Source organism: Euleptes europaea, chromosome 15 (genome assembly GCF_029931775.1).
Source record: "Euleptes europaea isolate rEulEur1 chromosome 15, rEulEur1.hap1, whole genome shotgun sequence".
NCBI classification, from domain to species: domain Eukaryota; kingdom Metazoa; phylum Chordata; class Lepidosauria; order Squamata; family Sphaerodactylidae; genus Euleptes; species Euleptes europaea.
In genome coordinates this window covers 9342090-9369825 of record NC_079326.1, presented here as the reverse complement: position 1 = coordinate 9369825, position 27736 = coordinate 9342090, and the positions used below count along the sequence as shown (strand labels likewise).

The window sequence follows — 27736 nt, the reverse complement described above, 5'->3', positions numbered from 1 at the left end:
TCACAATGTGATGCATCATATTTCTTTAAGGAGAAGTAGTATGGTTATTAAAATACTGTAATGCCACAGAGAACTAGTAAGTTTGAGGGAGGGAAAAAGTTTAGTATTTGGCTGGCAAAGATGGAGCTGTTCAAGGGGACAAACTAACAACTCCACATAAAAAAATGGTATCTCTTGTTAAGTTTCCATTTATCCTCAATAAAATATTAGAATTGAAAGAAACAAAAAAATGAATATGCAACTTTTCAAATTATAACCGTTAATGTTCTAAATATAGGCTCAATTCAGTAATACTGCAGCAATGACAGACGCTACTGATTCACTGCTGGAACTTGCTTTCCAAAGGATTAAGTCCTTAATGTCCACTCAATAAGTTGGCAAAGCAGTAGATCTGAAAGAATTATGGCATACTTGATAAAGTTGTGTGCAAATTTCAAAGACCAGGAAGATTTCAGTATGTCTAACTTTCCTTTTTAAAACAGTGGCCTTCATAGGAGCACCAAAACTGAAGCCAGGTAAGAATAGTAGAAAACTTTGGTTGAACTTGAGTGAGAACTAACTGCTTTGAATATGCCTGATAGAAGAAGAGTCTCTGTTGAGGAAGCATCATTGGAAGGAACATCAAGAGACAATTTCAGAGCAACCACACTATTATCAGGCAAAGAACCAAATGGTCAGGGAAACATTTGCTCATAATATTTTTTAGCATCAACAGTTTCTTTCATGAATTATCCATTTCAGTACAGAGATCAATTACTGCATTTCCAGAAAGGCTATTATGTGAGTGGGAAAACCTATGGGATCGAGAATTCCTTAATAAATCCAACCCTCTATACTCTCAGTGGTGAAATGTCTTGTTAATTCCATAGCCTATATGTTTGGCTACTGAAAATCACAATAAGCAACATCTTTCTTTAAAACTCTTCTTGTTTTTGCTGCTTTTCTTGCCATTCTTGTCTTTGTTTTCTGACATCTTCTTGGCTCTAATCTCCCTCATTAGATCAAAGAACACCTAGAAAGGAAAAGCCATACATAAGACTTTGTAACTACATACAGTTCAAAGGAATAGGTTCTTTTACTGGCACATTATATTAAGCAAACATCACACAATTTTTTTTAACTCACTGAGTAAGTGAAACGTATTTGGGCTGGTAGATCTTGCCAGCATTCCATGAATTTTGTAGCAGCCCAACCCCCCAATAAGTTTATTACCAGGCTTGTAGAACCCATGCAAAGTAATAGTCATACAGGTCAGGAGGTTTCAGTTCATCAGTGCAGCTCTACTGACTGACGATGCAGGAAGGAGGATTTAATCTTCTTCTCCATACTGCAACCTCCTGACCCATCTGGCTCTTAGTGCAAGCAGGTCCTGGGACCCTGGGAATAAACTTCGGTGCATTGGAAAGGACTGCTGTGGGGAGGGAAATGTGGGAAAGATCTGTGACCATTAGCGCCTTTTATTGACAGATCAATGAATCCAGCCCTTAGACAAAGTTATTTAAATAGTAAGAATTTAAAACAACATGCACAGCTCAGTGCAATACTATGAGAAGCCAACTTGATAGGAGCTTGCTAATGCCTATGAAAAATTCACGTGAAACAAATCCTATACATGCAATATTAAGCCGTGGTGCTCAGATTTAAATTGAAGTACTTTGATCTATGGTGATGCAGTCCCACTGAGTTACAAGGGTTGTATCCTCTCAAAGAGATCCATGCAGTGGGGGGGGGGGTTTCACCGATTCTCCCCTCCTACAGAAGCCCTCCAACACCCTGCCCATGCTCCTCCTGGGTGTCCCTCATCTCCCATGAGCAGCATTTTAGCTGGCATTTTGGGCTGCAGCAGGGAAGTTGTGTTTCCATGCATGTGCATTTTAGAAAGGATCCTGTAAGAAAGAAGCTATTGTAACAGCTGGGCTGGCTCAAAGGGCAATCTGGCCTTGAGAGGTTCACACCCTGGGGAATTACAGCTGGGGTGGTTTTGGGAACAGCTGAAACTAATGAGGATTGTATGATGCCAAAGTTGGCCCATTAAGTGAAAAAGGGAGGTTTTTCCATGGAGGAGGTTTTTTCTTTCGGGTTTCCGTCTTTCACTACATAGATCAGCTCTGCTTTGTAAGAGTGAATGGGATCAGCTCTGCTTTGTAAGTAGTTAGCACAGCTTTAAAAAAATTTAAACTACTTTTTTTTGCCTGTGATGGTATGAGAGTTAGCTTTCCTTTTACTCTCCCTTTCCAGAAACAAACCTCAGGGCTGGAATAGTAAAGCCTGAGTGACAGGAAACTACCGGCCTGAAATAAAATAGGTCCAGGCGTCTCTCTCATTTGTGGAGTCGAGGGGAGGCTGGAACCATACATGGTGGCAGAGGACTGGGCTGGGTGTTGAGTCATGGCAGGCTAGGTCCTCCATTGATGCTTAACAGGCAATAAAGTGAGGATAAATTAGTTGTGATAGTTAGGGATATAGAACAGTGATGCCTGTGGATTTTCCTGAGCCAGAAGTACATGATATGGATCCAGTACTATCCTCTGGAATCCGAGAGAATTTCTCCAGGAGGAAGGACCCTTTCAATTGCATTCCTTTGAAGATTTGAAGATCGCCTGACCCCAATGGAATATAAGGACACAGCCGCTTCCCTGAGGAGGAGAGCGAGGCATCTGGAGGCAGACTCCAATTCTTGGCAATTGGAATTACAAAACAGAAAAAATGAGGGACACTTGGTAGGATCTTCGCATCTCCAGTTGCATGCTTAGGCTCAGGAACAACGGGTAGTCTCTGCAATAAACCCTTTTGGAGACACCCCCCCCCCCCCGGGAGCCGTACAACCACCAGTTGATGCTGCAATAGGTACACCAACTCAGCCAGCTCCAGTACCACCAGCTCAACCAGTGGACTCAGTGCATCAGCTGTGTGCTCTGATGACTCAGTTTCTGGGGCAGAGTGGACAGCAAATGAATTTGATGCAAAATCATCTAATACAAAATCAAGATGGTAGATGGACAAGAATAAAATTTCCTCAGCTGAGACCTGGTGATGACGTGGCTTTCTTTTTTTTTGCTTTGTTTGAGGCTACAGCCCAGGACTACTATTTGCCAGATGCTGAATATATGGGAGCCTTGCGAAGGTGCTTACATGGAGAGGTCATGGAACTGTTAGCACAGCTGACACCCCAGCAAGCAAGGGACTATCGATATTTTAAATATCTGGCTCTCCAGCAGTCTGGTCTTTCATCTGACCAACTCCGGTGATGATTTCATACTGCAGGGCTTATGCCAAAGCAATCTTATAGTTCCTTTGTTAGCAGGATTCAAAGAATGTGTCTACACTGGATCAAATCTGCACAAGCTTCTACTTTTCAAGATTTGTTAGAATTAATAGTTCGGGAGCAAATCTACCAAGTTATCCCACAAGAGCATGCAGCATTGGCCCGTGCTCAAAGACCTGCTACTCCTCGGGAATTAGCAGCAGTGCTCGATGAGATAGTGGCAGTTGAACAGCCCTCTTTAAAGTGGTATGGCCTTGGAAAACTGCCTGGCGAGCAATTGGTGCCCCCCTCACGGCAGTTTAGTTAAGAGCAAAAGAACGAACCTATATCTGTTCCTTGCCAGGCATCTCAAATTTTGGCTGGGACCCCAGCTAAAGAGGAAAAGGGTTTGGTAAGTTCAGGGCCAGCTCTGACAGTGTGCTATTATTGTAAGCAGCAAGGGCATATCAGAGCTCGATGTCCCAAGTTGGTGGCCAAGAATGAGTGTCAGCAGCCAAAAGTTCAACTGGTTTTCAGCTGGACTCAAGCCCAGTCAAATATCGGGGTTAAACAACAGAGAATTGGGAGACTCAAGACCAACTGACAACTACTTCTACAATGGAGATAGGGCAGACCAACCTGTGGTGTAAGGTAGCCTCTCAGGATTCTATCTGGCCTGCTAGAGAAGTAGTTAAGAAGTGAGCAAGCATAGGGTCAGCCCCAAGATCTTTATCATCAGTCTGGCATGCACTTAGGCATGAATCGCATTCCACTGGCCTCTTTACAGAGGAAGCCCACGTTCTGTTACATTAGCCCAGGACAAGCAGGTTGGTGTGCTCAGACTAGATGTATGCAAGTAAGACTGCAAGATCATATTAATCTCCATACTAGCTGGGATAGCAGGGCAGACATGTCTAGTTTAGCAGAGGATATTTTCCACGATTTCGGCTTGAAAGCAGAAGGCAAAATTGAAATTTGTTCTTATGACTCCTTATCTAAAGAACAGCCTGTCACATTTGCCAAAGTGCAGGTGGGGGATTGGAGTGATAGCATGCCTCTCTTGGTGCACCAGGGCCAAGATCCCCAATTTCTGGTGAGCACGGACATTCAATATAAAATGCTAAGAGCAAAACAAAACATTTCTCAGCTTTCAGTTACGATGAGAAGTCAAGTGAAAGCAGTTGAAAGCCATCTAAAGACACCTCTGGCTGTAAGTTTCTTTGAGCAGCCTTTAGAAGGAGGGGGGGAGGCGAAAGAGATAGGGGGAGAAATGACAAGTTTCACATTCCTCCACCGTTAGTTGGTCAGTTGAGAAATCACAGACACTTTTAAAATCATTTTGTAGGAAAGATTGATCTAAGGCTAAATGTGAGTGATTTAGGTAGTTTTCAGACGCATAATTAAGACTATGATGGTCATCTGCCCTATTTAGTTTGGGAGAGGGGAATATAAAATCATCAAAAGGGCAGTTGCAATTACATTTCATAATAAAATTCTAACCTTTATAACCTTTGTAAAATTTCAAGTCCCCTGAATGGCCATGTATGTGTGTGTGTGTAAAGTGCCGTCAAGTTGCAGCCGACTTATGGCGACCCCTTTATGGGGTTTTCAAGGCAAGAGACTAACAGACGTGGTTTGCCAGTGCCTTCCTCTGCCCAGCAACCCTAGTATTCCTTGGTGGTCTCCCATCCAAATACTAACCAGGACTGACCCTGCTTAGCTTCTGAGATCTGACAAGATCAGGCTAGCCTTGGCCATCCAGGTCAGGGCATGGTTATGTATACTAATATGGATATAAAGCTAAATTATATACATGTATAGATACAAATATAAAATAAAAGAAGTTCACTATAGAGAAGATTTGTAAACTTTACAATGCTTCTCTATGAAGGAAGGGGTTAACCCCTTCAGGACCCATAAAATTGGACACACACACCCCAGTCCCAAACTTTGAGGTTCATGTAAGGAGAGTCCCTTGCAGCTACGCTGCGAATTTGGTGACTCTACCTTGAAAATTGCCCCCCTGGAAGAATTTTAAAAGTACTTACTTTTCACAGTCTGTAATGGCTGCATCTGTACTTAAGAGTAGTGGGAAAACTCAATTTCCCATGAATGTTTGCACTGGGCCTGTGCAAAGCTATTGCTACCCATAGCTTTGTATGGAAACCCTGCAGAGAAGATATCTCACCTTATCTACATTTGCTCTGGTTTTTGCAGATGTCTCTACATATTGTACACCCCACTCCTCTGCTTTGCTTCTGGCTGCTTCTACAGGCACTTGTCGGCGGTCTTCCAAATCAGATTTATTTCCCACCACAAGCAACGGTATTTTGTCCTCTTCAGCTTTCACACGTAAGATCTGTTCCCTAAATACAGAAGAACAAAACAATAGTAGCTTCCAAATGGTGACAATCAGATTCCATGGTGCACCAAGCAATTATGCTAGTAATTTGGCCACACTGAAGTCTATGCAAAAATCATTGCACAAACTCATACGTTCACTAACTGGAAATAGACATTTTTTGCCATCCAACTTCAACACAAAGGGAGCTCAGAAAGCAACACATGTAAAAAAAAAAAAAGTTTAAGCGAAAATTGTGGATAAGTTGAAAATAGAAATACAAAATTATTTTTTGGAAAATATTGATAAAGGGATATCAGATGATATTGTATGGGATGCTGGTAAAGCAGTAATAAGAGGTTTACTAATACAACAAAATTCGAGGTGGTATAGAGAAAGAGAAAGTAAAAAGAATAAATTATTAGAACAAATCAAACAGGGAGAGAGACAGCTGAGAGAAGCACAGAGTAAACTGCTTAAACAGGAACAGATGGATAAGATTAAAAATCTGCAATATCAATATGAATTCTTAATAAATGCGGAAATAGAAAAAAAATTATGTACAACAGGCAAAAAAAATTTGAACATGCAAATAAACCAGGTAGAATGTTAGCTTGGCAACTTAAAAACAAAGAAAAGAAATTACCCATATTAAAAATAAAGAGGGATGGTAAAATTACAATGCATAAACAAAAAATTGTAGAAACTTTTATAAATTATTACTCAAACTTATATAGACAAGGAGAGGTATCAGAAAAAGAAATAGAAGTTTATTTAGATCAATTTAAATGGGAAGGAATTGTACAAGAACATAAAGAACTATTAGATGCTAATATAACTATGGAGGAATTAAAAGCAGCAATAGGTAAAAGTAAATTGAATAAAGCTCCGGGGGCAGACGGATTCACAACACTTTATTATAAAGTTTTTATGGAACAAATTTCTCCATATTTTTTGAAAGTAATGAATAATTGCTTGCAGAATGGGTCTATTCCAAATACCTGGAAACAAGCAAATATAGTTTTAATTCCCAAACCAAATTCAGACTTATTGGATGCAAAAAAATATAGACCAATTTCACTATTAAATAATGATTATAAAATTTTTGTAGGAATTTTGGTGAACAGATTGAAGAAAGTCTTAAATCAGATTATTCATAATGATCAAGCAGGTTTCCTTCCAGGAAGGTTGTTTACTCAAAATGTTAGAGTAGTATTAGATCTTTTAGAATATGCGGAATTTAGTACTACACCTTTTGCAATGATATTTTTGGATGCAGAAAAAGCGTTTGATAATGTAAATTGGAAATTTATGAGAAAAGTATTAGATTATATGGATTTTGGAAAGAAATTCCAATTAGCTATTGGAAAGATATATACATGTCAAACTGCTAGATTGTTGATTAATGGGGAGTTAACACCACATTTTGAGATTCAAAAGGGTACGAGGAAAGGTTGCCCTCTTTCACCATTATTGTTTAATATAATGTTAGAAGTTTTATTGAAAAAGATTAGAAATAATGTAGATATTATAGGTTATAAGGTTGGGAGAAATCACTTTAAGGTTAAAGCTTATGCGGATGATTTAGTGTGTTTTTTAACTAACCCCAACAGTCAGATTGTAGAATGGAAAAAAACGATTGAGGTTTATGGAAAGCCTGCAGGTTTTAAAATTAATAAAAATAAAACGAAAATATTGGTTAAAAATATGACATTCCTACAACAGCAAGAACTATCAAAAAGTACTGGTTTTACTATTGAACATAAAATAAAATATTTGGGTATTTGGCTAACTTCAAATAATTTCAATTTATTTAAAAATAATTATGTAAAAATTTGGCACCAAATTAATACAGATTTGAAAAACTGGGAAAAAATACCTTTATCATTATGGGGTAGAATTTCAGTAATAAAAATGATGGTTTTACCCAAGATGCTTTTTAAATTTCAAAATCTACCAATTATTAAGGGAATCAAAATATTTAAAATTTGGAAAAAAGATATTTTAAATTTTTTGTGGGGCAAAGGAAAGCATAGAATAGCATATAATAATTTGTTTCAACTAAGAGAAACAGGAGGCCTAGGGTTACCAGATTTAAAAATGTATTATGAAGCATCGTGTTTTGTATGGTTGAAGTCTTGGATAATGTTAGAAAACATTGAATTATTAGAATTAGAGGGTTATAATCTACGTTTTGGATGGCATGCTTATTTATGGTATGAAAAATAAAAAATAAAAAGAGAGTTTAATATTCATATTTTTAGAACTGGATTGTTCCAAATTTGGAAAAAATATAGAAAGATTTTAGAAAATTAAACTCCCAGATGGATTAATCCAGTAGAAGCCTTTATGAGAAGAGGAATCCATCTGAATCTAGAAATGGATATATATAGAAATTTGATTGATTGGAAAGAAGTGAAATGGGTTTTAAAAAGTAGGGAAGAACTTGACATAAAGGATTGGTTTTTATATTATAGGTTAAAGGATATATTTAATAAAGAAAATCAACTTGGTTTTAATAAAAATAAATCAGAATTAGAGAAAATATTAATAAAAGGAAATAAAGGACTGATAGGTAGAATGTATAAATTATTAATAGTAGCTAATCTAGAACACGAAAGAATTAAACCAGTTATGATTAAATGGATGAAGGAGTTAGGTTTTAATATTGATTTGGAATTATGGGAAAATTTATGGAAGAGAGAGTTTAAATTTACAATAACCAATGAAATTAGAGAAAACTTATACAAAATGTTTTATAGATGGCACATAACACCAATGATGATATCTAAAATGAATAAAAGAGATAGCGGATTATGTTGGAAATGTGGAAAGGAAAGAGATACATACATGCATGTATGGTGGTTTTGTAAAAAAATTAAAAAAAATTGGATAAAAGTATTGAGGGAAACGAATAATTTGATCAACAGTAGGGTAAAAAGAAAACCAATATTTTGTTTATTGGGAATACCACCAAATAATATGAGTGATAATGACAGGGTTATTTGTCAATATAGTTTTGCTGCTGCAAGAATTGTGATAGCTAAAGTTTGGAAGCAAGCGAATAAACCTTCAATTAATATCTGGAGAGAGAAATTATGGATGTATTTGAGGATGGCCAAATTAACGGAATTCCTGCACGGGAATGATATGGAAGAATTTAAAAAAACATGGTCTAAGGCCACCTTATATTGGGATAAGTTGGCAAATATGGATTTTACAGTTATAATTAACGAGATATAGAAATTAGAGTAACTTTATATCTTTGTGTTATTAAATATTAAATACTGTTTAGACACTTCTACGGAAGTCGGGTGAAGGGTCACTTTTTCGGTGGGTGGAGGGAGATGGGGTATCTTTTTTGAATATTTGAACTTTATAATTAAATTGTATTAATTAAGGTATATAGATATCCTTCTGATTCTGTATTTTGTATTTTATTTCAATTTATGATATTTTTTGTATTGTTTTTTGTTTATTTTTTATTTTGCTTTTGTTATAAAATTCAATAAAAATTTATAAAATAAAAAAAAGTTTAAGCTTTTAATTTATAGTGAACTCTTAAAAAGATAAAAGATTCCTACTTTTATAAACAGTATCTGATGCCTCAAAGTTTGAAAATGCAAGATTAGGAAACTTCCAACCAATGAAGAATAATAAATGCTGAAGACCATAAGCTTTCATAAGTCTATTTATCATATATTTACATCTTGCCTTTCTACCATACAAACTGCATGGAAGCCACTCACAGCAAAAATTCTTTATGAGAGGGTGAAGACAAGAGCTAAGTTTTAAAAGACAAGAGAAAAAAATATGCATGGGTCTTTTAGTGGCGGCAAGAGCCCAGATTTCTAATCTTAATGTCTGACATAAGTACCAGTGAACCACACCACTGTTCTATCACCAGACTTGCTCCAATCTCATGCTTCAGACAAGTTATCAGTTTTTTGTTTTGTTTTAAAGCACATTTTTACTCATTAACCTGTCACCTAATAAGAAGAAAGGAAATTTTTTTAAAAATATAGAACTGCGTCAAGGATCAGGGAACTTGGTTGGGAACACCACAAGTACCATACAGGGTGACACACAGCCAGCTTCTGCTTCAAACTTTCCAAAACTCCTAAGAATCTGATGACTAAAATCTTTTAGACTTCCTTCAGCAAGGAGACTTCCACAGAAGCCTCAGCATTCTAAGAAATGATACATCTTCATCCCCCGCTCTGGCCACACTGCATTTTACTAAGAAATAAACATCCATTTTTTCTTTTTGTATCTACTTACAACACCTCTGATCTCAGCATTACATAGAGCATACTATATTATACCCTGTATTTCTTTAGTTATATTTTTGCATTATGTGTTATCCAGATTTAATCAAGCACCAAGATCAAAGACAGTTCATATGGACAAGTCATTACTTACCTAAACTCTGCTGTTGCTGTAAAGGATTCATGCTCAGTAATGGAAAAAACTAGAAGGAAACCTTCTCCACTACGAAAATAGTTGTCTCGAATAGCTGCATAATCTTCTTGACCCGCTGTATCCAAAATATCTATCTGTACTTCTTCACCATCCAGAACTACTTTCTTTCTGTAGCTATCAGCCTTTGTAGGTTCATAGTCTTCAACAAACTAAGGAGAGAGAGAGAAGCAATTAGCTTGGGAATATCAATAATCACTTTCAAACCCTTGATTTTGTCTATGTCACTGTCCTGCAACCCCCGGAGCCCCGGGAGTCGCCGGACTTGGCGAAGCTCCTCCTACGTCCCCAAGAGGGGGCAAGCCACTGGAGGAGGCGTCTGAGCCGCCGCCGCAAGCGGCGGCGGGGTTCGGGCCGACGGCGGAACAGGCAGGCGGCGTGGGGGGAAACAGGGCGACGGGGAAGCGGCCCGACTCCCCCGGGAACTCACCAGGCCCCCCGGTCTCCTTCGCAGGGGGCCGCGAACCTCGCCGGCGGAGGGACGGGCCAGAGGACGGCAGCAGCAGCGGAGAGGGAGAGGGGCGGCGGCCAGGAGGCAGCCCCGAAGAAGAGCGGAGGGGGCGGCGGCCCGCTGGACAGCTGATGGGCGGCCGCGCCCGGAGCGGAAGGGGGCGGGGAAGCCCAGCCCCGCGTCGGGAGGCGGGGATCAGGGAAAGGCTGGGAAGCCTGAGGGACGGCAGCTGGGGGGAGGCGGGGAAAGTCACGGGGACGGGTGGAGGGCGGCACCGGGAGGGAGGAGGATAAAAGGGTGGAGGATGCTGAGGCCGAGGAGGAGCACAGGAGGGGTCTTTTTGGATCGACTGGGCAGGCGGCACAGTGATCCTGGCTTCCTCTGTGGGGGAGTTCAAGCCAGACTCGCTCCCAGAAAGGTCTGAGGCCAAGGAAGCTCCTCCACCTAGAACTCCTCCTGTACCGGCGGGAGACGTCTCGAGCGCAAGGGGGGCAGGGCGCCCCACAGTCACTCCATGTGCATTGACAATTCCCAAATGCCACCTAGCAAACCAAGAGCCATTATAGGTGGCAATAAAATAATACACGAGTGATCAAATGATCAATGGGGGCTGACAGGAACAATGTGAAATAAGATATTAAAATTTATTTATTTAAAAAAACTTTAAGCTGACCTTTCTTCCAACACAGTTAAGATCCAAAGCAGGTAACAAAACAAATAGAAGCAATACAATCATTTAATAGTTTAACAAGCAATCTTAAACACAGCACTAGCAAAAATCTATAACCCTCAAAAACACATAGATTTGCCATTTGCCCCAAACCAGTACTCAGACGTTAATGTCCTAAAAACTCAGTTTTATAACCTTTTCCACGTCAAGAGGAGTCTTCCTCATATCCTCTCAGAGGCTATTCCAAAATACAGTAGCCACAACTGCAAAAGCCTAGCTGTCAAAAGCCTAGCCTGGGCAATAGCTGACCCCACACTACAGAGGGAGGGAACAACAAAAATATGTTGTTGGGAAGTGCAGAGTTGCCACAGAGAAACATGTAAGGGTGGTATTGAAAACTGTAATTCTAAATAGGCGACAAACAAGAGTGGATATTGATGATTCCAGGTAGGGGGGAATCAAGATTTAGTGTTTCAGCTGTAATTAATTTCCCTTTTTAAAAATCCTAGTCCTATTGCATTGTTTGCTATCTGACTGTTTTTTATATTTTGTAATCCGCATTGAGTCTCAGTGAGGAAGGCGGCCTATAAATGAAGTATGTACACCAAGACAATGCATGTATTATGGCTTGATATTGGTGACCATGGGAAGTTACCACAGGTGTCTTCCATAAACTCATTTATATGAGCTTTTACTGGTGAACTTCCCAGTAGCTCTTAGCTTTTACTTCTGAATGAGACTGTCTGCCTCTGTGGGACAGGGCAGGGCTGATAGTCTGCCCCTTCTCCTTTGTCCTAAAGCAGAAGGTAACACTGGAAAGAAGCAGCACCATCTGGCATTGATTCTCACCAACACCGCTACAGAAGCCAGTTTAGCTGTAGGTTGTAAAACACAACCTATGTAAAAATAAGCAATTATTTTCTTCAATATTTAGGAGAGATACAAACAACCCTCTGAAGTTGTATATAAAGATTCTACTCCGTTTTAGTATTTTTTACAGGAACAGCAACAGTATCTAAACAATGAAAAAATGGTGATTTAAGTAATTCATAGGAGACTGAGACTGGGAAGGGCAGCCATGAAGGAGCTAGAAAATATTTGAAGTGTAAGGATGTGTCACTGGCCACCAAGACTAGATTAGTTCATGCCGTCGTATTCCCTATTACTATGTATGGGTGTGAAAGCTGGACAGTGAAGATAGGGAGAAAATAGATTCCTTTGAAATGTGGTGTTGGAAGAGAGTGTTACGGATACCATGGACTGCCAAAAAAACAAATCAGTGGGTTATAGATCAAATCAAGCCTGAACTGACCCTAGAAGCTAAAATGACTAAACTGAGGCTATCGTATTTTGGTCACGTCATGAGACGACAAGAATCACTGGAATGTAGCCTTGGTACTCACCGAGATGGTTCTTTCCACTCTGAGGAAGAAGGGCATCTTGCAGCTTGGGTTTTCCCACCCTTTGTCCGGGGAGGCAGGACCAAATTTTCACTTCCTGTCTCTCTGGCGGGAAAGCCTACAACTTCCAGTTTCCCAAAAGCATAGACCGATAGAGACAGGAGTAATAACACTGCAACATTGTCAACCATATAGATAACAGCGTATATAGGCTAAACATGCAAAAGAGAGTAAACATATATAGATATATATACGTAGATCAACTTGGTAGAGTTAGTAGAGTCCAACTGGACAACACATAACTGGGCTAACAGAAGGTAAGAACCACAGTGTCAGAGGTTAGGACTAAAGCAAGGACAATGGATGGGCCTTGTCATGGGAAATAAGTCCTCTGAGCTTACTGTTATTGGAAATGCCGAGGAAGGCTCTATCAAAGATGGCATCATCCCAGCCACTTAAGAGTGACCACCCAGGCGATTAACCTTAGTGTGTAAATATTTTGGGTGGGCAAGATGCCCTTCTTCCTCAGAGTGGAAAGAGCCATCTCGGTGAGTACCAAGGCTACATTCCCACTCTGAGCGAAGGGCATCTTGCAGCTTGGGATGTCCAAGAGCTCGACCTCCAGGTGGGGGTTAATCGTCCTGTTCCTCGACAACATGCTGGAGAACACGTCTCCCAAAGGCGGCTTCGGCTTCGGCATAGGTGTTTATGCGATAGTGATGCACGAAGGTGGAGACATTGGACCAGGTGGCCGCTTTGCAAATCTCTTCCACTGATGCCTGGTTGTGAAGAGCCGCTGTGGTCACCGCACTCTGAATGGAATGGGCAGAGATGCCCTCTGGGATGGTAAGCTTGCTGGAACGATATGCTTCAATGATGCACTGCTTAATCGCCTGGCTGAGAGAGGGTCAGGATAATTTACGACCCTTGTTGGGTTTTGAGAGGGCCACGAAAAGCGAGTCAGAAGATCTGAAGGGAGCCGTTCGGTTGATGTCAATTCTAATGGCTCGACGGACATCCAAGATGTGCCACTCCTTTTCCTTTGGGTTCGCTGGGTGAGGACAAAAGGATGGTAGTTGGAGTTCTTGCTGCCTGTGGAACACCGAATTCACCTTGGGAATAAGGGTAGGGTCGAGTCTCAGGACTATTTTGTCTTTATGAAAGAAGCATAACTCTTTACGGATGGAAAGGGCTCCAAGTTCCGATATTCTTCTAGCCGAAGTGATGGCTGTTAAGAAGATCACTTTTAGACCTAGGAACCTAAGAGGGACCTCTCGTAAAGGTTTGAAAGGAGGTTTGGTAAGTGCCTGGAGGACGGTGTTGAGTTTCCAGGTGGGGAACCGATGAACAGGAGGAGGGTTGGATTGGACGACCCCTCGTAGAAAGGCTCTAATCTGGGAATGCTCGGATAACTTGTAAGCGTCTAGTGTCGGAACGATTGTAGAGATAGCGGACACTTGTTTACGTAAAATGGCAGGCCTAAAGTTTTGATGGACTCCATCCTGTAGGAATTCCAGAAACGATGGTAAATCAATGAATAGGAGATCTTTTTATTTCCTGCGGCACCACCTGGCGAAGGTTTTCCAAGTGTACTCATAGATCCTTCTAGTAGAGGGACGTCTGGCTGCGATGATGGTGTTGATGACATCCTTGTTTGACACCCAGGTGACTTAGCCGGAGCCTTTCAATGTCCAAACGGCTAGTTGGAACCAAGCCGGGTTGGGATGGATGATGGGACCCTGTTGTAGCAGGTTGGGAAGAAGAGGGAGATGCCATGGTCTCTGGACCGACATCTGCTGGAGAGCTGCGTACCAAGGCCATTGAGGCCAGTCTGGAGCAATCAGAATCACCTTGGCTCTTTCGGATCGAATCTTCCTGATCACCCTTGGCAGGATGGGTAGAGGAGGAAATGCGTAGAGAATTCCCCGAGGCCAGGGTGCAAGGAGAGCGTCTATCTTTTCTGCTCGTGGATGGTGAAACCTGGAGAAGAATCTGGGAAGGCTATGATTCACCCCTGACGCAAACAGGTCTACCAGTAGGGGACCTGCTTTGATGTTGACCATCTGAAAGGCCTGGGAGCAGAGAGACCATTCCCCTTCGTCCAGGGAGCGACGACTGAGCCAGTCGGCCTGAACGTTTTGGACTCCCTGAATATGCTCCGCTTGAAGGTGGAGAAGGTTCTTTTCTGCCCACTTTAGAATGATCTGGGCCTCCAGATGCAGGGACGACGATCTGGACCCACCCTGCTTGTTTAGGTGGGCCTTGGTCGAGATATTGTCGGTTCTGATTAGGACATTTTTGGAGCACAGGAGGGTTGGAAGTGGAAGAGAGCTAACCGAACCGCCCTCAGCTCCAGGATATTGATGTGCAGATTCTGTTCTGATTTGGACCATTGTCCCTGAACTGCTTCCTTGTCCATAGTAGCTCCCCAGCCCTGAAGTGATGCGTCGGTAAAAATCTGGATGGGATCCGGAAGGATGAAGGGTTTGCCCTTCTGAAGGTTTGGGGCGTGACTCCACCAGAGTAAACTCTTCCGGACCTGATGTATTACTGGAATGAGCTTGTTGATTTTTTGCGTAATGTGCCGCTGATGTGGTCTGAGGAGCCACTGTAGGGGACGAGTGTGAAAGCGCGCCCAGGAGATGGAGGAGATGCAAGCAATCATCTGTCCGAGTAGACACGCTAGGGACAAGAGGAGTGCCTGGTTCAATTTGGCTATGGTGTTTGCCAGTCTGGCGATCTTTATGGCTTTGTCCTCTGGAAGGAAGATGATGTCCACTGAGGTGTCTATGATCACACCCAAATGTCGAATCCTTTGGGTGGGTGTGAGATGACTTTTTTCTTCGTTGATTAGGAAACCGTGCTCCTCTAGAGTTTGAATGACTCTGCTGGTGTGTGCATGGGATAGGTGAACCGACTGCGTGCAGATTATCAGGTCGTCTAAATAAGGGTGGACTTGGATACCTTCCCGTCTGAGCTGGGCGATCAAGGATACCAGGACCTTGGTGAAGGCCCTTGGAGCAGAACCAAGTCCAAAGGGCAGTGCCTTGAATTGCAAATGGTTTCCCATGTACGCAAACCTCAGGAACCTCCGATCTGATGGGTGTATCGGAATGTGCAGGTAAGCTTCACGAAGATCTATGGACGTCATGTAGTCTCCGTGTTTGAGGGCTTCTGTGATGGAGAGCAGGGTCTCCATCCTGAAACGTCTCCGGGGCACGTAGCGGTTGAGAAACTTGAGGTCAAGGATGGACCTCCAGTCCCCGTTCTTCTTGGGGACAGTGAAGAAGATCGAGTAGACCCCCAAGAAAAACTCCTCGGGGGGGCCTTCTCCACTGCCCTTATGAGCAGAAGACGACGTATGGCGTCCAAGGTTCTTGAGTTCTTTGCCTGGGACCGAGATGCTGGGGATGGGAGGTAGCGGTCCGGAGGGGTCTTTCGGAACTCTATGCTGTAACTGTGTTGAATGGTTTGCAGTACCCAGGCATCCAACTGGGAGGTTGTCCATCGTGGGCTGAAATGCTGTAGTCTTCCGCCCACTGGCAGCAACTTGGCATATCTGTTTTTGGGACTTCTGGAACCTTTCACTCTTGTCGCCTCTAAATTGCTGCTGTTGTTGCTGAAAAGGGCGACCATATCGCCCTTGGCGACGAAAGGGCTGGCGATTGCTAGGCCAGGATGAACGTCGCTGCTCTTGTCTGTAACGAGTGAGAGTGTGGGAGGACCGAAAGGGCCTGGAAAAGGGCCTGGACTCCTTTTTTGGAGGATCGGGCATGGTGCGTTTTTTATCCTTTGTCTCTGCCAGCATTTTGTCCAGGCGGTCTCCAAATAACTTTCCCGCCTGGAGAGGGATTGACAATAGCATGGACTTGGAGTTGCCTTCCACCTTCCACGCTCTCAGCCAAAGAGCCCTACAAATTGCTGCATTAGAAGACATGGAGCAAGCAGAGAAGGACAGAGCGTCCAAGGATGCATCCGCCATGAAGGCTGAGGCTCTTACTAGTCTGTCTACTCCGTCAACTATTCTCCTATCAGCCCCCTGAAGGAGTTGGGAGATCTTCTTGGCCCAGGCAATAGACGCTCTGGCCATGATGGCAGCTGTGGTAGTAGCCTGAATCGCCAGGGCTGAGGACTCATGAACTTTCCTGGAGAGAAACTTCATTTTGCGGTCGAACTTATCCTTAATAGTCCCCGCCCCATCCTCAGACAGGATGCCAGAGGATTGTAAAGATGCTATAGGAGCATCTACTACAGGCAGACTAAGGAGATTCATGGCTGCTGGGGACATATCATATAGCTTTTTTATGGCAAATGGGAATTGCCTATTTTGGGTAGGTTTATCCCATTCAGTTTTGATGAGTTTGACAAAGTACTCTGGCATGGGAACTTTTTTGGCCTGGGTGGAGGCTCGGGGAAAATACCCTTTTGCCCCAGTGGGCCACTGCTTGGTTTTGGGTTCCTTGGTGGTGTCTGGCTCTTCAGAGAGTTCTAGAGCAATGAGAGCTTTAGACAAAAGGGCCTGGTAGTCCTCTGGGGAGAAGAGTCTCTGTTGATCCTCCCCTTCCCTGACAGGGTCCTCTGTATCGGAATTATATTCTCCCTCCTCCCTGTCGTCCTTGTCAGAGGAAGAATAAGAGGAGAAATCAGCCTCTGCCTGGGAACGAGAGCTCTCCTTCAGGGCAGGCTTAGTGGGCCATGACTTGGAAGCCACCTGGTGGCTGCAGCAAGGCTCGCTACTCAGGCACTGGGAGGGGGAGTGAGAGCTGCTCTGAAAATTGGCCAGTAGGAGCAGGAGCTGCAGAGATATTAAGCTGTGCCTGCCTTCTATTCAGCACAAACTGCATCATAGCCTCCATTTCCTCAAAGGAGAAGAGGTTCCCCCCAACAATAGAAGTCCCGGGCATAGGTACTTTACCGTCCGACGTCCTTCGGGCTTGCCCTGAGTCGTTGGGGGCCGGTGCTTCCACTCGCTGTGTAGTGGAGGGAAGACTGGTGGAGGCGGCTGGCAGGGTACCCGAGCTACGCTTTGGACCCCGGTGCAGTTTGGAGCTCTTTCCAGAGCTAGAGGATTTGACCTTTCGCTTTCCTCCCGTCTTCTTTCCCGATGCGGTTTTGGCGGGAGCGGGCTTGCCCGGCTCTGCGATCTCCGCTGCACCGGAGCCGCCGCCTGTTGTTTCTAGCGGCTGCGCGGCTCCAAGGGGGCGAAGAGAGGGATCGTAGTCCCTCTCCGATAATAGATCATCCTCTCTGGGGACCTCTTGAGTGGCGCCCGCCATTTTGGGGGGGAACCGTTCTTAGCAGAGATCGGAGGGGAAGGGAGGGAGGGACAAGAACAGAAGAACAAGAAAAGAGCGGTATAGAGTATTAGGAATAGGGTAAGTAGAGCGGAGCTCTGCTAATCACCAGCTCTCCCCGTCAAAGGCAGGAGGGAAACTGAAAGTTGTAGGCTTTCCCGCCAGAGAGACAGGAAGTGAAAATTTGGTCCTGCCTCCCCGGGCAAAGGGTGGGAAAACCCAAGCGGCAAGATGCCCTTCGCTCAGAGTGGGAAAAGACAGTCATGTTAGGAAAAGTTGAGGGCAGCAGGAAAAGAGGAAGACCCAACAAGAGATGGATTGACTCAATAAAGAAAGCCACAGCCTTCAATTTGCAAGATCTGAGCAAGGCTGTCAAAGACAGGACATTTTGGAGGACTTTCATTCATAGGGTCGCCATGAGTCGGAAGCGACTTGATGGCACTTAACACACACACAAGTAATTCATGTCAACCAGCCTTTTTCTTCGTGATTTGAATCAATCCACCCAGCAACAAGCTATGCTGGATAGAAACTCCATTTTCAAGAAACACTCAACCCATTACTTCAGAGATTTGAAGTAGCACAAGCAACACCACACTTATCTTTGCTGTCATAAAGCCAGTCATGTGCCTTTTCTTTTAAAGGAGAACAGATGACCAGTTGCAGTTTCTGTGCTTATGTTGGGTTGCCATGGTATCACAGGCAATATACAACTCCTTAGAAAAGCTGCATGTGATGTATTGACAATTTTGCATTTATACAGCACCTGGAATTAAGGGTGTGCATATCAATATGCCAAACCGAACCCCCCCCCCCCAAAACCTTTTTGGTATTTCCAGGGTTTTTTTTTACCAGCAAAAAAATGGTGGCAATAAATGGGAGCAGAAAAGTGGATCCCCAAATAACGCCGATCTTCACTTCCTCCCTGCCCCAGCCAAGCCTCATGTGGAACTTGACTGGGGCAGGGAGGAAAACTGAAGATTGTGTTGTCTCCTGGCCGGGAGGCAGCACAATCTTCACTCCCTCCCCACCCCAGTCAAGCCCCATGTAGAGCTTGACTGGGGCGGGGGGGAAGGGACAGAGATGATCATACTGTTTTTCGGACGGGGGACAGCTTCACTCCCGCCACAGCCAAGCCTCATGTGGAGCTTGATGGTGGGGGGAGAGAGATGAAGATTGTGCTGGCTCCCAGCATGATCTTCAGTTCCTCCCTGCTGATCCAAACACCACCCCCCGGGTTCAGATGACGGCTGCTTGCCGACTCCTGCCTCCTCCATGAGGCAGAAGCCAGGAAGAAGAGGTTATCTGAACCCCCCAGCAGTGCAGAACTGAACACTGGGCTCCAGGGAGCCCAGCATTCAGCTCTGAACCTGTATTTTTCAGGTTTGGGTTTTATATTTTCAATTTTCCAGAAAAGCTTAATCTGAATGGTTTTCCAAAAATCTCCAGCTGTATTAAACCCAAACAATACTGCACTCCCCTACTTGGAATATCTGCTTCACTTGGAACATTAGGAATATAACATGAGCCATAATATTTAAATTCCTGCTTTTCAGTATAAACTGGTCTAGTGGTTCCATTACCATTTTATAGAAAAGAACTTCACTATGGAAGAACAAACCTAAGTTATTTCTGGAAACAATCATATAGTTAGCTGTTGCACAGAAAGGAGTAAATATGCAGTCAGAAAAATTACTATAGACCCACCCTTGAGCAATTCTGCAACTGAGAAAGTACATATAAAGTAAGATGGATAAGTATCAAAAACCTCTTACCTCATCATACATAAATTGAAGTGTAAGGGCCGATTTGCCTACACCACCACTACCAACCATGATTACTTTGTGGAGGGCCAAAGAACTCTGGTTTTTCGTCTTGCTAGCAGCCATCTTTCTGTACAGTTGCTAAGATTCACCACAGCAGACCAATGAGCTACAAGCCAAGAAACAGAAATTGCATTTCACTAAATAAATCAGGTATCCAGACTGAGAATACAGATTAGCATCAAGGGGCATGGTGATAAGTCTTAGAACAAAAGCATGAAAGTGTCAAGAAAAGGACCCAAGAAACAAGTTGCATTCCTTCAACTCCTTCCTAGAATCCTATTCTTTAAGAAAGGAGGAACAAATAGACCTTGATAAGGCAAAGAAAATTAGAGTTCAAGAGTCTGAATTCTAGCCTGTGTCAAACTGCATCAGTGTGCACACACACATAAAAATTCCGAGCACAAAGGGATTAAGCTTCTGCCTACCCAACTCACAAACACACGGCCACTGACTCACAGGAGACAGTGAGGCAACTGAAAGGCTTGAAGCATCCTATTATAGTAACTGCAGCTGGAGCTATTTAAGAAGATGCGTAATTTAACTCTGCTATGTGGGTTGTGTGTTTTTTGTACAGGCCAGATACTCTCAATATGAGAGTAGAAACATACTTTTGAGTCTTATGATTTTCAACGACATATTAAGGAGAATACAGTGCGAGCACTGTTCTGATGACATGTTTTCCTTAATGAACAGGAGCTTCCTCAAGGCACATCTTTTTTAGAAGCAGAGCACTACTCTCTACGTAGGTAAACACAATTATGTAAATACTACCAGAAGATTATTACAGTATTTCAGCACAGCTTTAAGTTTATCCTCATTTCTCTTGAGAAGCTAAGGAACAAACAGCTTACAATAACCACCATTGGTCCAAATTAGAGACAAAAATCTAACCACACTTATATACCTTATTTTAATGCAAAACAATTTAGATGTTGAGGTTACCACATTAAATTAAATACTTATGACTTCATTTCAAATATTGACACTCTCAACTTTTAAGAGCCAATAAAGATTTGTGTTTCTGTTTTAACTATAACCACGTGTCTCCAAAAGCTAGAAAGCCATCCAAGTACTTTCTGAAATTCTGCTTAAAAATCAATGGAAACACTTGAGCAAGCTAGCATAATCTTTCCACCCATTCAATTTGCCATGCAGCTGGCATTCGCTAGATTTCTCCAGTTACTATGCAACTGAAAGCACTTTCTTTAAAGACAGAAGCCCAAGCTTTTGGTCTATACAGATACAAACAGAACTCTCCTAATAAATCCTTTGAGCATCCAACTCCTAACACTGGTTTAAATGTATCTAAAGATATTTGTCTGAACTGCATAATAGTAGACTGTATTTGTATTTATATTTTTGTAGCATGTGAAAAAAATATTCACTGTCTATAAAGTGAAAGTATTTTGAGGAAGTCAGTTGCATCCTGACAATGGAGACAGTTTAACCTACAATACATCCAGATGTTCATAAGTGCATCATTTTAAAATGTCCTTTAATCTGGCAGGGAGTGACAACTACAAATTTTATTACTGGGGCCACCTTTATTACTGGATTGCCAAGCTGAGAGAGCATCCTCTTAATATTCATGATTCTGAACACACTGATTGATATACAGAAGACAGGAGAAAGTGTCACACTGTATATACCAGAGGACTCAGAAGAGGAAGGATCAGAATTAAACTTCATTCTGGTGTGTGTGTTATTGTTGTTGTTTTTGGGGGGGAGACAGTGAAGCCATGAGACTAATACTAGTGTTTCAAATGCCAGCATAAGAACATAAGAAGAGCCATGCTGGATCAGACCAAAGACCCATCTAGTCTAGCATTCTGTTCTCACAGTGGTCAACTAGCTACCTCTAGGAAGCCCACAAACAGCCAAAGCTACAGAATGTCTGGCTAATAAAGCCCCTGCATAAGGACTACCACAAAAAGTCCTGTGGCGCGGAGTGGTAAGTTGCAGTACTGCAGTCAAAAGCTCTGCTCACTACCTGAGTTCGATCCCAACGGAAGTCGGTTTCAGGTAGCCAGCTCAAGGTTGACTCAGCCTTCCATCCTTTCGAGGTTGGTAAAATGAGTACCCAGCTTGCTGGGGGTAATTTCAGGCAATTTATTGTTATGGCCATTGGCCAGCATAAAATAACAAAGCTAATACAGGTACCGATATAACATTAATTAAAAATAGAAGTAAAAAGTAAAAATAAAAAGTAAAATAACATGGCCTAAAATAAACTGATTAAATACATTATCAGTATAATAAGGTACCAATTAAACATTGCACACTATACATTGTACATTACTTCACCCGTCACTCATCATCTGATGAATCACTAATAATATAACCCTTTTTATTTTGAACATTCCTTTTAGTAATGGCCTTCCAGCAAAATTTAGCTACATCTTAGGAAATAGCAGGGGGGGGGGGTTATCTTCAGGGAAAAATTGGATAATTGTGCTTTCTTCAATTATAGATTGATATGAATGACCAAATTGTTGTAACCAAGGATCAACTGTAGATCTTCTAAATTCTGCATAAAATTCACAGTATAATAGAATGTGTGACAAAGACTCCTCTACTCCCGCAGTACATGAACATTTTCTCATCTCTCTAGGTTGATTTGAAAATCTACCTAGAAGAACAGCAGAAGGGAGGGCATCAAAACGTGCTCTCGAGAATGCCCATCTCATTTGGGACGAAGTAATATTAAAGCGGTATGGGGTCATGGCTTTGTCTCCACCGGATAATAAATTCTTATATACCCCAGAAAGTTGTGCACTCTCCGACTGGAGCTCCATATCATGCAGCCGTTGATGGATCGTAGCTTTTGCTCTATCCAGCCCTAGATCCATCAAACGCACAGGGTCAATGCCCATTGAGGCAAGTTTTTAAATTATCTTAGTTGACCATTGTGGATACGGAATAGCTGATAGGAAATAGCTTAATAGACCAATTGGGTTAAGGTGCACTTTCAGCCAATAACTAATGGTAATAACCCATATCTTTGTTTCTACTTTAGGAAGGCCCGCCTCCAATCTGAGTACAACATTCAGTACACAGTTAGGTGCATTAAAACGAGCCCTAAGATAGATAGATTGGACTCTTTCTAAAATGGTGAATTTATTATAAAAACCCAATTGTGCTCTGTAGCAAAGCTGGGATAGGGATTTGGCAGTAAATACCTTAATGGCCGCAGGTATACATCCCCCACCCCCTGTTCTGACGAACCTTAAAATAGCATTAGCGCTCCTTTGTGCTGATGCAATCACAGATTGGGTATGAGCCTACATTTACCATTATATGAATATACTACTCCCAAGTATCTGAAAAATTTAACTTGCTCAATCTGACATTCACTGATTTGCCATGATAATTTCCTAAATTGTGAATTGAAGCACATTATTTTAGTCTTCTCATAGTTAATCACTAGTTGAACCAGCTGGCATTGTCGAGTTATTTTCTCTAGTGCACATTTTAGTCCCTTCTTAGTTAATGCAAAAACGCCTCATCGTCCGCGTACGTAAGAATGGGGAGTTTTTTCTGGGTGGATAAATATGCAGCAGCTGTATTCTCATTCTGCAAGCATATTATAGAAAAGGGGTTAGAAGACAACCTTGTCTAACCCCTCTCTGTGTAGGTACAGGTTAGACAATGACCCGATGCTTGCACAGGGGAGTACCTTTACCTTTATAAGGACTACCATTAGATAAATCTTTCCAAGAACTTGGCTAACTAGCCATTTTAATGTTTGGTTATGAAGTCCATGAATGAAAATATTGCTATTTAAAGCTAGAGCAACGCCTACAATAACCAGGCCTTCTACAATAAATAAACTTGGTAACTGATGCTCTCTAACAATGAGATCTAAGAAGTAGGCAGTAGCCCATTATTATGTGAATCCAAGTATGTCTGCGGAGGATCAGGCTTTTAAACTTTTGCCTGTTGACAAAGATAAACAGAAACTTTGTATAAACTTTGACAAAGCAATTAGGCACAGCGGTTCAAACTCAGATGCAAGTCATTTAAATACAACTTGAAGTTTTATTTACTGAAAATGTAAACCAGTGTGCAATTTTTATCAGACACTGGAGGAAAGCCAATAACTCGAAGCAAGTTCAGATGTCTCCATTTGGTTCTACTGGCAATTTTGTTAGCAATCTTGTTGTCAGCTCAGGCGTCGATCCCTAGCTTCCCATAAACAGACATGCTCAGGCAGGTGAACCAAAGCAATGCTAATTTATTAGGAGCAAAAAAACAGATTTAAGAAGTTGACTGCCTCTCACGCAGGAGAGGGCGTTAGACAAGTAAAGCAGATGGGTTACAATATAAAAGCATTCAAAGCGAAAACAGTGAAACCACAGTGAAACCACAGGTTACTAAGGTTACTAAGAGTTAACGGTTCTCACAGCATCAAAGCCATAACACGGAGACAGAATAAACAGGATTTGCAGCATGAGATCATAACCTTGACCAGCAGCCAGAACCTGGCCTTGACAGGAGGCCAGCCTCTGGTCTGCGAACGATGAAGCTTAACTTCGAAAGGAGCCCAGCCAAGGCCTGACACTTGTGTTTAAGGAAGTTGGGATAAATATCTTAAAATAAATCCAAACAATATGGAGATGTTGTGGTGTGGTGGCTTAATGGCCTTGGGAGCAGGTTCAAACTCTTCTGCATGGGATTATACCTACAATGGGCACAATATGGGAGTACTGCTAGACAATCACTTACTTTGGAAACCCAGATGATCTTCATGGCCCAAAGTACATTTTAGTAGCTTGAGCTATTATTCCATCTGTACCCCACCCAGACCACCATGGATAACCTACACAGCTCCCAAACTTCAACTGGTTTAGAATTCAACAGCCTCATTAGCGTCTGGAGAAACTGCCATTATTAAAAGATCTTCACCAGCTTCCAGATCATTTCCAGTTCTGCTTTTTACCTATAAATTCTTATACTACTTGGAAGTGGGACAACACACACAAGATCCTACCAGGCCTTACAGATCTCCTGGGTCACTGCATCAAGTACCCCATTCTCCAAGGTTAAGCAGATGATAAACAGGACACCTGTCTTTGACAATGGTTCCATGCTTATGGAATTCCCTGCCCAGAGACGTTTGAGCAGCACCAAGTTTGTCATCTTTGAGGTGTCAAGAAGTATTCTTCTGGATATTTAATGATATCTATTGCTACTTCTAGTTCCTAGTTATTTTGCTTTCTGATTTTGTTACATGGTTTGCCTTACAGTTTTAATTCATTGTAAGCCATCTGAACAGCTCTTAAAAGAATGATGGGATACTTTTTTTAAAAAAACTACATTTTTAATCATAAGTAGTGTTGACCTTCTTGCAGAAAAAGGAACAGTGTTTTAAATAAGGACATGAACTATCACTTACTATGAATATTGATTACCTATAAAGTAAATAATGAAGCATGTACTAGCAAGAGATAATACATAGCCCTATTCTTAGAAACTGTATTGCCTTTATTGAAACGAAATAATGGTGGCTGTGCAGGTTAATCATTAAAAAATACATTAATTCAAACAAATCATTTGAAGACAGGCCATAAAGCTTGTGTCAGGCAGTAAGCATTGAACAAGTAAGCCACAAAATTACTATTTTTATTATGATTTGTTACCTAACTTTGTGTGGGCAGCACTTCAGCTACTCAAGTGATTAGCTTTTGCCATTCAGTACACCAAGATGAATTAGGTAGCTATTTTTGTATCTTTCTTCATCACTTAGTTTCATATAGGCCAGACCATTCAGAAAGTGTACCACTAATATCTTACGAACACTAAAGATACTGATGAATTATTTTTAGTAGAACAAAACCAGGTAATTCTATCTGTGCAAGCATGTCCCAGCATCTTAACAGAGGTAGTAATCTCTCTTACCTTTCAGAATTTAGTTGTGCTTACAGATTTCCAGAATCCAACTGCAGTTTATATAGAAGAAACCCTCTGTTTTGAAGCTTACAAGTTAAGAGCATCAATAACATTACCCTCACTCCGTCCCCAAACTGACCGCTCAAGCTTTTTGCATTTAAAGCAATTAGATGAAAATGTTGAGCAATGGTGCAAGCATACCTGCGTCCTCCTACATAGAAAGCCTACACAAAAAATGTTGTTGCCATGGCTACATGAGATTTTTGTCTTCTCTTGGGACCACAATAGTATGTGCTGTAACTGATGAAATATTCTAGCTTTTTTGTGGGTATGAATAATGAAGCCTGCACAGTGACCAAACCTAGATTTGAGGAAATACATGCTCAGTGCTCATTAGTTACTCTGAATCAGAACTGGCATCTTACTGAAGAGGAAAAACTGGTTTATATCAGGCCACCATCAAGACTTCACAGCCCTAATCTTGAAGCATCAAACAACCATAAGGAATTACAAAGCGCCAGTCCAGACTCATAATCATGAAATACTTTGAGAGTCCATTCTTTTTCAAAGTTCTCTTCAACCACCTTTGTACATACAACACTGACTGGCCAACCTGTTGAACTAGTGTGAGATACCTACCATCACAAGTAATCTGTAGCGTCAACTAATTTAAAAAAGTAATGCAAATCTATCAGTTCTAGTAAAAATGCCTACTACAAAGAATGTGTGAATGCCGAGCAATTTAAGTGTCAGATAGTATTCATAAAACAATCACCACCAAATTCTTTTGACCAGGTACATTCCTATTACATACCCTTTTAATATCCTCTTATGGCAAGCTATTTCTGAACCAAAGTAGAATATTTAGAATAACAGATGTAATATCTACTTAATTATTTATGTAGGCCAGACTCAGAGTGCCTAACAACACTCTAAAACAATTTAAAACATTTCACGTAGTTACAAATGAAATGAACAATAAAACCCTGGCACCTTAACATATCATAACACACTAATGCTATAGCAGAATAACAAACTAAATCCTTATAAAAAACAGTATAACAAACTATATCCAGGCGAAGAAAACAAGGGTGGGGGAGGCCAGCGAGACAGAATACCGTCGCTGTCATTATCACCATTCCTTTATTGGCATAAAAACATAATACACAAGGGGTACAAAAGGGATGGAGATATTAAAAAGTGCCCTTTATGGCATAGTTAAAAGACAGTTACATCGATTAGCGATGTTTGTTGATACTGCCATCTAATTAACAGTTTGGCGGACTTTTAAAACAAACTTTTAAAACTGTGCCACAGTCTCCAATATATGGGGCGAACGATTGTTCAATAAATAGGTAACGTTAAAAGAATCTGAGATTTTGTCTGTTAACCAACAGGGGGCTTAAAGGTTCGTTGCGAGATTCTGTGTAGAAACTACAATAAAATAAGACATGAGCAACCGATTCAATACAATTGCTGCCACAAGGGGCAGCAATACAATTGCTGCCTGTCAGAGGAATTTTCTGAAATCTGCCTTCTAGTAGCGCAGATGGCAAAACATTAAATCTGGCCAGAGAAATGGCTCTACGTTGAGAAGGATCACACAGGTGAGATAAGTATGGGGAGGGCTGATAAACATCAAGAGGTACCCCTAAATTTGACGGGGAGCATGTTTTATTAGCAGAGCTGTTTAGGTCTTGAAGTCCTATATCTAAGAGTCTGCATTTTATCCTTTGAAAAGTTTCTGCCTCAGTAAGCATAAGCAAGGAGTCGAGGTTAAAGCCAATAGATTTAATTTTGCTCTCAATATGTTGAAGCCACGTAGAAGCATGTGACTCCATGAGCATATAGCAGATAAGGGAAGAGGAATCTGCCTTAAAATGGAGGCATAACCAGAATTTTACAGTCATGAGCCACTTTCAAATAACCAAAAACGTGGCAAAATTTTTGACGATAGTAGTCAACTGATGGGAATCTAGTCGGAAGTAGAATCACAACATTAAGGAATGATTTATTTTAATTTTATTTTACTCTAACTTTTATCCTTTTATATACTGCAGATTGTACTATGCCAATAAAGGTATTTGAAATTTGTACTGTCTTTGTTTTCTAGGAATAGGTACAAGGTCTGCCTGTTTCAGG

General features: G+C 41.7%; 1 protein-coding gene across 1 annotated transcript; it reads right to left on the bottom strand.

Annotated features, from left to right (window-relative positions):
* Positions 1–833: 833 nt before the first annotated feature.
* On the bottom strand, positions 834–19808 carry RALB (RAS like proto-oncogene B). The gene is made up of 4 exons (XM_056861125.1): positions 19655–19808; positions 10008–10216; positions 5433–5610; positions 834–1012 (listed from the first exon to the last, which is right to left on the bottom strand). The coding sequence occupies exons 1-4, from the start codon at positions 19766–19768 to the stop codon at positions 893–895; spliced, it is 621 nt and encodes a 206-aa protein (XP_056717103.1). The 5' UTR covers positions 19769–19808; the 3' UTR covers positions 834–892.
* Positions 19809–27736: the final 7928 nt, after the last annotated feature.